The sequence below is a fragment of the Marmota flaviventris genome, chromosome 18, assembly GCF_047511675.1.
Source record: "Marmota flaviventris isolate mMarFla1 chromosome 18, mMarFla1.hap1, whole genome shotgun sequence".
NCBI lineage: Eukaryota > Metazoa > Chordata > Mammalia > Rodentia > Sciuridae > Marmota > Marmota flaviventris.
The window spans coordinates 8174817-8186443 of NC_092515.1; the positions used below are offsets into that span (position 1 = coordinate 8174817).

Genomic DNA, 11627 nt, shown 5'->3' on the forward strand with positions numbered 1-11627 from the left:
AATGTTTATAGCAGCACAATTCATAATAGCTAAACTATGGAGCCAGCCTAGATGCCCTTCAGTGGATGAATGAATAAAAAAAATGTGGCATACATACACAATGGAATTTTTTACTCAGGAATAAAAGAGAATAAAGTCATGGAATTTGCAGATAAATGGATGGAATTGGAGAAGATAATGCTAAGTGAAGTTAGCCAATCCCAAAAAAACAAATGCCAAATGTTTTCTCTGATACAAGGAGGCTGATTCATAGTGGGGTAGGGAGGGGGAGCATGGGAGGAATAGACAAACTCTAGATAGGGCAGAGAGGTTGTCATAATGATGGGAAGGGAGGGGGCATGGGGTTAGAAATAATGGTGGAATGTGATGGTCATTATTATCCAAAGTACATGTATGAAGACACGAATTGGTGTCAACATACTTTATATATAAACAGAGATATGAAAAATTGTGCTGTATATGTGTAATAAGAATTGATGCATTCTTCTGTCATTTATTTTTTTAAAAATCAATAAAAATAAAATAAAATGGAGCAAATTAAATTCAAAATATGAATAATTATGTTAAAATGAACCTAACTAGGGACTCAGGCTATAGCTCAGTTACAGAGTGCTTGCCTAGTATATGTGAGGCTCTGTATTCAATCCTCAGCAGCACCACATAAAAATAAACAAAATAAAAGTATTCTATCTACAAAAAAACACATTTTTTTAGGGGATGGGGATATATTTCAGTTGGTAGAGTGCTTGCCTCGCATGCACAAGGCCCTGGGTTCAATACCCAGTACCAAAAAAGATGAAACAGAAACCAAAGATGAAACAGAGCTTCGATGGATCCTTCATGTAGAAGATATGAAAATTCTCTCATCTCAGCCCCTAAACACTGACAATAAGAAACCCAGTCCCACATATTAATCAGAAGGTAAGGCAGGACTGGACCCTGGAGTCTAGTTACAACACACCACCATATCTGGTGACTCTAAATCAGGTTCTTTTCAGTTAATCTCAAAGAGTTTTCAGCCCATGCTTCCTCAACATCCTTCCACCTATTATTTTTACACGGGTCCTATCGGTTTCATGTAAAACTTCTATTTTGAAAACTCTTCAAAATGCAAATAAATGAGAAAGGATGTCTTTCTTCTGGTCCAAGGACTCATCAGTGGGGTTATCTTGCAGCACTTGCTCTGGGTCCTGCCTGTGAAATCGTCCTCAGATCATGATCCACACATTCCCTGAATGAGGCCAAAATTGCTCAATACAAAGAAACTTTGGATCACCATCACAAGTTGTTCTTACCAACCAGTTAATTTGACCATGAGAAAAAGTTAATGATTCTTTTGACTTCAAAGTCTAGTCTCCAAGTATCTCCCACAATGTTCAATGGTGGCTACAGCTGGAACCTCTGCACCACGCACAGATAGCTCATCACCATGACAGATGACTACTTGTGGTTTGAAGGGTTACCTTTCCATGTTCTTGGTTTCAGCTCCAAAGTGATAAAAGAAGTATGTACTAAGTTTGTGATAAAGGATGAAGATACAGTACTGGTGTCTTTCCCAAAGTCAGGTAAGAAAACAGGAAAGGAACTACCCATGAAAAAGGTGTGGGAGGGAAGGGGCAGTGTCCCATGGCACTTCCTTTTAGACTTGTGCAGAGTGACATAAGTGTTCAGCAGAAATACTCTAATGTATTGGAGGAAGATATAAGAGTAAATCCTAAGAAGATTCAGCCATTTCTGTGATTGCATGGGAGAAGGGATGGAAGAGGGTGACCTGTGAAGACCTACTAGTGAAATACTAGCTCAGTAGGAATGAAAAGACTGAATGGGAGGTCATGTGGTGAAGAGGGATATTGTAGAGTAGGAGAGTCATCATGGACAATGGCTGGGAATTAGAAATGAGCCTTGAAAATTCAAAGACTGTGAGGATATGCATCATGCATCTACAGGAGTGGAACTGGGAGTCAGGAGAATTCAAACTGGGTGAGGCATCAGGCTAATGTCTTTGGAAAGGGCACGGGGCTGGAGAGTCAAGAGAAAGGTACTTATTAAAAGAATCTCAGCAAAGAGCCAAGAGGTGAAAGCAACTGAAAATTCATTGACAGACGAATGCATAAACAAAATGTGGCATGTTGATACATCAAAATACATTCAGCCTTAACAAGGAAGTATAGATCTGGCACCTTCTACAACACAGATTGATCTTGAGGACATCATGCTAAGTGCAATATGTTGGACACAAAAGGACAAATACTGTAGGATTCTACTGGTGCAAAATACCTAGTGTAATCAAGTTCATAGAAACAGAAGAACCCAGGGTAAATTCCAGGGACTGAAGAATGGAATGAGTAGGAAAATGATGTTAATGAGCAGAGAGTTTCAGTTTTTCAAGATGAAAGTTTCTGGACATTGGCTGAGCAACAATAGGAAGGTGCTCAACACTGCTCAGCACTACTTCACAGCATGCTTAAAATGGGTATGATGGTAACATTTATGTTACGTATTTTATTATGATTTTTTGTTCACAAATCAGGTTGAAATGAATGACAATCATTTTTCCTTCCTTATCTAGGATCCCACTGGTTGATTGAAATTCTCTGCCTGATTCACTCCAAAGGCAATACCATGTGGATTCAATCTGTGCCCATCTGGGAACGTGTACCCTGGTTAGAGTCAGATGAGGGTTATGAATTGTTAAAGGAGAGAGAGGGCCCGCAGTTCCTGGCCTCTCACCTCCCCTTCCATCTCTTCCCTAAGTCTTTATTCACTTCCAAGGCCAAGGTCAGTGCCTAATGTTGGATCAATGTTTTTGCCCTTGCATGTGCCTAGATAACCCCCACAGATCTTCCTGGGGTGTCAGCTCATTGAATAAGTTCAGTGAGACCTGAGATTCTCAGATATTAGGTGAGGTTGATGTGGCCACAACTCACACCACACTTGTGTGCAAGAATGTGGACCATTGCACGGATTTGCCTATCTTGAATTCAGGGTTAAAATCACTGGATAATGCCAAAATCTTAGAAGACCCCACCTTACATGCATGCAACCAGAATTGACAACTGCATTTACACTAGAGTATTCCACCTTTCAGCTCTTGAAGATATTAGCAAATATCAGTTCAATAAAAGCCTCTTTCCTTGAAGGTGGCAGGAGAGGGAAAAGGATCAGATCACAAATTTACATTGATAAATACAAAAATCCTAGGGACTGCTCAGTAGTCATGGCTAGCTATTCTAACTGTGGCAGCACACTGTACATCACTGTTTTGTGATCAGCAGCCACTACATCCTGCCCGTGGCTGATGGATGATCAGCACAGACCATGGATATCTAAGATCTAATGTGCCATGGGAACTATTTTTAGAAATATGCCTTTTTAAAATATTTGTTGGCTTTTGAATTTTTTCATGTTTTTTTTAAACAACACAAAGAAACCTGAAATAATAATCTCTTCTCTTGGAGATGTCATAAAAGTGCCTAAGAGTGAGGCTGCCCCAATAAACCCATTTCCATGTCTTATGTTGGGTTTCATTATCCTCTGCCTACTGAGACTGAGTCCTAGGAGATATAAGACCTCCAATAACAACACCAACAGAGTTGGTGCAAATACAAAGTTGGTTTCTGATGTTCAAGTACCAAGTGGCGTGTGTGCATGCATGTGTGTGTCTATTCACTAATCATAGACACCAGCCTTTTATACTTTGTAAATATATACAAAGTTGGGCAACAATCATCCAGACCAGACTTAAAACATTTCTACCATTCCAGAAATTCTCCCCAGGCCCTTTGCACCAATCAGTGCCCACCACCTGAGGGAAACACTCCCTGGACTTCAGCTACAAATTACTTTTGCATATTCCTGAATTTTGTATAAGGCATTCATGCTGTATGGATGCCATATCTGGGAGACTCCTCGATGGTCTTGAGTGTGAGAATGACTGTATGTTTCTATGAATCTGAATATACCAGAATTGATTAATCAGTTCTGCTATTAGTGATCATGATGGGAAAGCACACACACACCTCACCACTAACCATCTAAAACTTTCCAGCAGCTTCCCAGGTTGAGTAGACTAATATCCCAGGAAGAAGAGGCAAGATCCTACTCTTCTATTCCTAGCACATGAATATGTAATAGGAACATTAAAAATGTGTATTTGATTATGAATGCTGTAACTAATCATTGAAGAAATCCATTGGTGCTTAATAGAGATTAAGTAAGAACTGCCTAAGTAAAGATCAAGATCAAGGTGGGAAATGACTGAATAAGGCTGATTTTTCATTCTCTCCTTTTTTTCTTAATTTAAGGTGATATATATCATGAGAAATCCCAAAGATGTTCTTGTGTCAGGTTACTATCATCAGACTTTGACAAACTTTTCTAAGAAACCAGAGTCACTGAAACAGTATTTTAAATGGTTCCTCCAAGGCCACGGTGAGTGTTCTGTGAAATAAAGACCTGCTTCCTCTGCTCTACTGGTCTTTCTCCTAATTTCATGGTATCTCTGTTGTTTTCTTATTCTGAATACTTTCCCCATGTGAGAGAAAGCAGACCACCCTTGACTCTGTGAGTCTGGCTTGTTTCAGTTACCATGCTGACTTCCAGTTCCACCCATTTTCCTGCAAATGACATAATTTAGCTCTTCTTTATGACTGAGTAAAAATCCGTCATGTACATGGACCTCATGTTCTTCATCCATTCATCCGTCAGGGGACACCTAGGCTGGTTCCCTAACTCAGCTGCTGTGAATTGAACTGCTATCAACATGGGTGGTGCATGTATTGCTATAGTGTACTGACTTTAATTGTTTTGGGTAAATACCAAGGAGCTCTATGACTGGGTCATATGCTGGTTCCATTCCCAGTCTTTCAAAGAACTTCATATTGATTTTCATGGTGGCTGTACTGATTTCCAACCAATAATGTGTAATCATTCCTTTTTCCTCACATCTCTGCCAGCATTTATTATTATTTATGTTCTTGATGATTGCCATTCTAATTGGAGTGAGATGCAATCTCGTGTAGTTTGGATTTGCTGTTCTCAGGTTGTTAATCACGTTGAGAATTTTTTCATAGAATTGTTGGGCATTGTATTTCTCCTTTGGAGAAATGATTGCTCATTTACCCATCTCTTGATCAGTTTATTTGGTTTTGTTGTTAAGATTTTTGAGTTCTTGGGGTTGGGGATGGGGCTCAAGTGGTGGTGCACTCGCCAAGCATGGGTGAGGCACTGGGTTCGATTCTCAGCACCACATAAAAATAAAATAAAGATAAAAAAGATCATATTGTTAAAAAAAGATTTTTGAGTTCTTTATATACTTATATATTCTGGATATTAATCTTCTGTCACAAGAGTAGCTGCCAAAGCTTTTCTCCATTCTGTAGCTCTTTTCTCTGACTCATTTCCTTTGCTGTGCAGAAGATTTTTAACTTGATGCCATACCATTTATCAATTCTTGGTTTTTGTTCCTGAGCGCTAGGAACCTTATAGGAAGTCATGCCTGAATCTATATGTTGCAGTGCAGGTGCTATGTTTTCTATTAATAGTTACAGTGTTTACAGTCTAATTCGTATGTTTTCTATATACTTTGAGTTGACTTTTTTGCATAATTTAACTTCAATATTCTAATGGAAATATTCAGCTTTCCAACCACCATTTCTAAAGCAGGCTGTGTTTGCTCCACTATTTGCTTTCAATGTCTTTGTTAAGGAACAGATGACTATCTGTGTGGGTTTGTTTCTGTGTCTTCTAGTCTACTCAATTGATCTAGTATTTGTTTTGATATTAATACAAATTTATGTTACTATACCTCTCAATGTGATTTGAGACTAGGACCAATTAAAAATGTGATGATGTCAACATTATTCTCTCTCTCTCTCTCTCTCTCTCTCTCTCTCTCTCTCTCTGTGTGTGTGTGTGTGTGTGTGTGTGTGTGTGTGTTTGGGGTTAGACCCAGGGCCTTGAATGTGCTAGTCACTGCTCTGACCCTGAGCCACATCCTAGACCTTCATCATTGTTCTTATTGCTCAGGATGGCCTTATATTTTTTTTTGTCACTAAAATTGTGGGACTTTTTAATCTATTTCTGAGAAAAAAAAATGTCATTGATATTTGATGGGGATTGCATTGCATCTGTAAATATCTTTTGGAAATGTGGCGTTTTGATTCTGGGTATCCAAGAACATGGGAGAGCTTTTCACCTTGTAGTGTCTCCTCCACTTCTCTTTCAGAGTTCTATAATTGTCATTGTAACAGGTCTTTCTCCTCTTTGGGTAGATCATGCCTAGGGTTTTGTGTTGTTTTGTTGTTGTTTGTTTATCTGGGTACCAGGAATTGAACTAAGGGGCACTTAACCACTGAGACATATTCCCCTCACTTTTTTATGTTTCATATAGAGACAGGGTCTTGCTGAGTTGCTTAGGGCCTTGCTAAGTTCCTGAGGTGGGCTTTGGACTCGTGATCCTTTTTCCTCAACCTCAGAGGCACTGAGATTACACAGATACACCATCACACCTGGCTAACTAGGTATCTTTTGAGATCATTGTGAATGGAATTGTACTTCTGATTTTTTCCTCAGAAGATTCATTATTGTTATAAAGAGAAATTCCTCCTTTATTATACTGATGTTGTATTCTGCCACTCTGCTGAATTTGGTTATCAGTTCCAGAAGTATTTTGGGAGAGCTTTTTGGATCTTAAAAGCATAGCATCCTATCATCAGCAAACACTGATAATTTAGCTTCTTTCTTTCCTACTTATAATTATTTTATTCCCTGGCCTGATTTCTCTAGCAAGAGTTTCAAGAACTCTACTGGATGGAAGTGGTGACAGTGGCCATCCCTATGTTGTTCCCAACTTTAGGAGAAATGCTTCCAGGTTTTCCCCACTTAGCATGATGTTGACTTTGGGTTTGTTATATATACCCTTTTTGATGCTCAGCCAAGTTCTTCTGTCAAGGTAAATTCTATTGATATGGAAAAATACATTTATGAATTTTCATATATTGAACCAACTTTACATCCCTGGAATGAAATCAACATGTTCTCACGTATGATCTTAAAGTTTTAACACAACATGTCCTGTGTATAATCTTAATATTGAATAGGATTTGCTAATATTTTAATGAGGTTTTCTGTATCTGTGTTCACCAGGAACATTGGTCTGTTGTTTTCTTACTTGATATATCTTTGTCTGTCTTGGATATCAGTATGATACTGGTTGCATAGAATGAATTCAAGAATGTTCCCTCCTCTATTTCATTATCTATTTTGAGGAGGATTAATCAATTAAACATGAATCAAGCTGCCAGGGTGTGAGAGTAACAGGGATGGTCCAGCCCCCGTTTTGGTAGTATGTAACCTGCACCCCTGTGCCTGCCCCACAGTGCCTTATGGATCATGGTTCGAGCACATTCGTGGCTGGATGTCCATGAGAGACAGGGAGAACGTCCTACTGCTGAGTTATGAGAAGCTGCAGAAGGTGAGCATGCTCTCATAGTCAGCACCTGTCCAAGCCCCAACATTCTTTCTCTCTACAACATCCCTGGACATCAGTGAGTCCACTCCACCTGACCTGTAAAAGCACAGCCTGTCAGAGGTCACTAAGAGCAGACGAGACCTTGATCTCCTTTTTCCTATCTCTATGGACCTTCCAAAACTCCAAGCTATTTCTTCATGTCTTCCAGTCTATTTCCTCTAGCCATAATCTAAAGGGCCCTTCCACACACTGAGGCAGAGAGCCATGGCTCATGCTAGCACCTGTGGCTGTCAAGATCTCTGCATGCAGGACCTATGATGTTGATAGAAAACTAGTCTTCAGAAGGGACTGGGCATAAAGCAGTAACCCCAGAGTTCTGTCCACCTCTCCGGCTTCTCCCCTTGACTAACGACATGATGTGAAGGGGAGAAGCCAATTTGGGTAACTATTTTGAGAGGTCAGGGGCTGGAGGAACAGGAAAGGCCTGCAGAGGATGTTCAGCACTCGTGAAGTGGGTGCAGGCTACAGCTGGGTAACAGGAGTGATTTCCAATGAGCTGTAACACAATGGATGACTGTGGAGAACAGTAATTAATTATACATTTCAAAATAGCGGATGAATTTTAAGTGTTCCCAACAGAAATAAATGTCATATGCCTGAGTTTGTAGATGTGCCACTTACACTGATTGGATCATCACACATTGAATAGGTACTTATTCTAACTTTATTATTCTGTTGGTGCAGAAAAAAATATCATACTAACCTGCACAAAGATGCACAGTTCTCTGTGTGAGTTTCCTAGGTCCAGACATAATTGAAAGTTTTAAGAAATGTTTCTCAGAGTTGCTAAACAATGTAAGAAAAAGTAAAAGAGTGAAGAGAACTCTGAGAACACTTGGCCTACTGGCATGTCCTCAGGAACAGAGAAGGTGTCACGGGCTCAGGCATCTGCTTTCCCTGCAGAAGGGACCCTGCTCACCTTCCTGCAGCTGCTTCCTGTTCTGCTGGGTTCTCAGCATGAGGTCAGTTCTCACCAAGGACCTTGATGCCACCTTCAGCCACCTCAGCCACAAGCTCCCATACTTCCCTGTGATTCTCCTCTCAAATCACACAGCACATTTTTTTTAAATTATTGCCCCAGTTGTGCATCTTATTGTTACACAGTGACTGGAATCATGAGGGGAGAAACTAACATTAAGCACAATTGTTGCAACAAGAAGGTCTAGAATTCCGTACTTTCTTCTTATATCCATCTATTTCCTTAGTACGATCTCTCGGGGATATACACCAATAACAATGTGTTCAAATTTAGGAAGCTATTCTAAAGCCCTGTGTGTTATTCAAGTGTTAGTTATGAGACAGAGTATCGTCTGGTGGAAGGATTACTCTTTGGGGCTTTGTCTCCTTGCCTTCTCTTCCATTTTTAAGAGTCTCTTTAGAAATCCCAACACCTGTCTTTGGAGTGTCCTACACTCAGCCTCCCTGGGAAGCCCCTGTTGATCTTCTCATCACCACATACTTCATACCCCTCTGCTTGTCCCCTTCATCTTTCTCCCTTCAGTCTTCTCTTATCCTGATTTGTCATTGTTCCCCTCTTTCTCCCCCACCTCCCTTCTATCACATTTGCTCCAATCTTCCCTTTCATAACATCACTCTTGATCATGTTTTAGGACCCAAGAAGCACCATAGAGAAGATCTGTCAGTTCCTGGGAAAGAAGCTAAATCCAGAAGAACTGGACTCAGTCCTCAACAACAGCTCCTTCCAAGTCATGAAACAAAACAAGATGTCCAATCTTGAAATATTGCCTGAAACATTAATTTCTAAGGAATTCAAAATTACAAGAAAAGGTAACTTCTCTGTTTTCAGAATGTATGAAAACACTTGGAAGGCATTCTATGTTTCCCACCCTACACCCAGAGTGAAGGTATTTGAACATATCGACTTGAAACGATTCATAGCCCAGAAAGCTCTTCATGCGCCTTTATGGCAAAAATGTTTTCATGGTCCTGGGATGGGCTGTGGGTACCTGGAGAAAGTTGATTCAGTCTTGGAGAGGAGGGTGGGTTTTGGATATGGTCGTGTCTGGGCCACTCCACTGGAGACTTACCATACAGAACTGCCCTAAAGAAAAACATACACAAAGAAAGATCAAATTGGAGAAAGTAGGGAGTGGTCATGTTTGAGACATTGTAAGGCCTCCTTCCTGTGAGGAAAGATGGATCATATCTACACCCTAGGATTTAGGTCTATTGAAAATGTCTGCAGCAAGTACTAGCAGAAACTGTTTTTCCAAAATTCCTCCAGCTCACAAATGTCTAGAATATTAAACCATGAAATAAATATACTAAATGCTTCAAGAGATTCATGAGGTCAGGATTCCTGCCACACTGTATGCCTAGAGCACAGAGTGAGAAAAGAGATGACTGGGTTGGGAGAGTGTATGCCTAGCAGAAAAAACGAGGCAGATTGTTCCAATAATGACGATATCGATGAATATGGGAATAAGAATGAGCGCTAATAGGATAGCAATTATATATTAGATATTCTGCTACTTTATACTCATTGAGTATATTGCTTACATGCATATATTAATTTAGATATTGTTATATATTTTATTAATTAATTGGATGGCTCTACTATGTGAAAATTATAGTATGATACACAAATCAATACTGCAGTCACATAAGTAAAACGTATGACCTGTGTCCATATTTTCAGCTTCCATTCCACCCCCACCACTTTCTCACTGGTTAACTCCTCTGTGGCTTTTTAAAAATACATGTCTGTAAAACAGGATATTATGCTAATATTTTACTCATTCTTTATTGATCTGTTAGAGTCTGTAAACAAGTCACCCCCCCCCCCCGTTATTTTGCTGCAGCCGGACTGCGGCATTAATCTTTTCAAAAATTATTTATTGAGCATATATTATGTCATTCTTTGAAGCACTAAGTCTTAGGCAATTCATAAAAATTTTGACTTCCTAATATATTAGTAATGCATACCGTATGCACATTCAAAAAGGAAATACCTAGAACATATCATGTCTGATCATGGCTATGAAGTCAGCAAGAATGGAGATGTACATTTTTTAACTGAGAGCCTCAATGAGTCACTGCATTGGCGTAAACATTAGAATGGTCCATGTGTGTGCATGTCTGCTAGGACAGCACTCTGGGGCAAGGAGCATGAAAGGTAAATAGCTTGAGGAGCAGGGAAGCTGGGCAGGTTTGAAGCTGAATCAGAAGACACCATGCAATGGAGCAGACAGAGCCAATGGGTAGTACAGGGATGGAGTCTGAAACAACAAGACCCTACACCTAGAGCCTCAAAAGAACTGAGGAACTTGGCTGAGAGAGACTGAAAGTCCTGGGAGACTCTGAGCCAGAAGTAACTGGAGCCACTGGATCTAGCAGTGGATCCACATTGGTGCCACGTGCAGAAGAACTTCTCCCAGAGAATGGCCAAAAGCACAGAGACTATCTGTAATCTGCTCTGATCATCCAGGTCACAAATTCTGTTAGAGTGAGCCAAAGTTCTCAAAAAAGAAGTTGTCAAACTTAGTTATATTCCAGATGTTCAATTTTATAGCAGGCACCATTGCTCATGGATTCTTTACAGGATGGTTTGGGAGAGAACAGAAGTCAAAACATTCTTTCTAGACAGGTAGAAATGCAAATGGGTATGGTGGCCAGGCAGAAGATCAGCTCAACAATGACAAATGCTCACTTTGCTGTCTTGACAGAGCAAAGCGGAGACATTGGTCATAAGACCTCTCCCTAGATCTGATCTGCGTCTACTTCATCTTTTCTAGGCATCTGTGGGGACTGGAAGAATCACTTCACAGTGGCCCAAGCTGAAGCCTTTGATAAAGTTTACCAGGAGAAGATGGTGGGTTTTCCCAAAGAGCTGTTCCCATGGGAGTAATGTTCAAAAAATTCTGGATCTTATATGGATACTGACATTGTTTTCCTGACTTGGGATGCATACAGGCTTGGGGGTTCTTCACATAAAATCCATACTTAAAGGAAAGATGCGTTGATGAGTTTTTTCTGGATAAACCCAATTACTATGTGACTATAAAGATCTGACAAAACATTTAAAACCTGCTTATAATTCTGGAGACTTGAATTATGCATTTTTCTTCTCTGATCA

General features: G+C 40.0%; 1 protein-coding gene across 1 annotated transcript; it reads left to right on the plus strand.

Annotated features, from left to right (window-relative positions):
- The first annotated feature begins 1429 nt into the window (after positions 1 to 1429).
- LOC114080048 (sulfotransferase 2A1-like) lies at positions 1430 to 11399 on the plus strand. Its single transcript, XM_027921580.1, has 6 exons — positions 1430 to 1565; positions 2570 to 2778; positions 4305 to 4431; positions 7380 to 7474; positions 9142 to 9319; positions 11287 to 11399. Exons 1-6 carry the CDS (start codon positions 1430 to 1432, stop codon positions 11397 to 11399), a joined length of 858 nt encoding a protein of 285 aa, XP_027777381.1.
- The last annotated feature ends 228 nt before the right edge of the window (positions 11400 to 11627 follow it).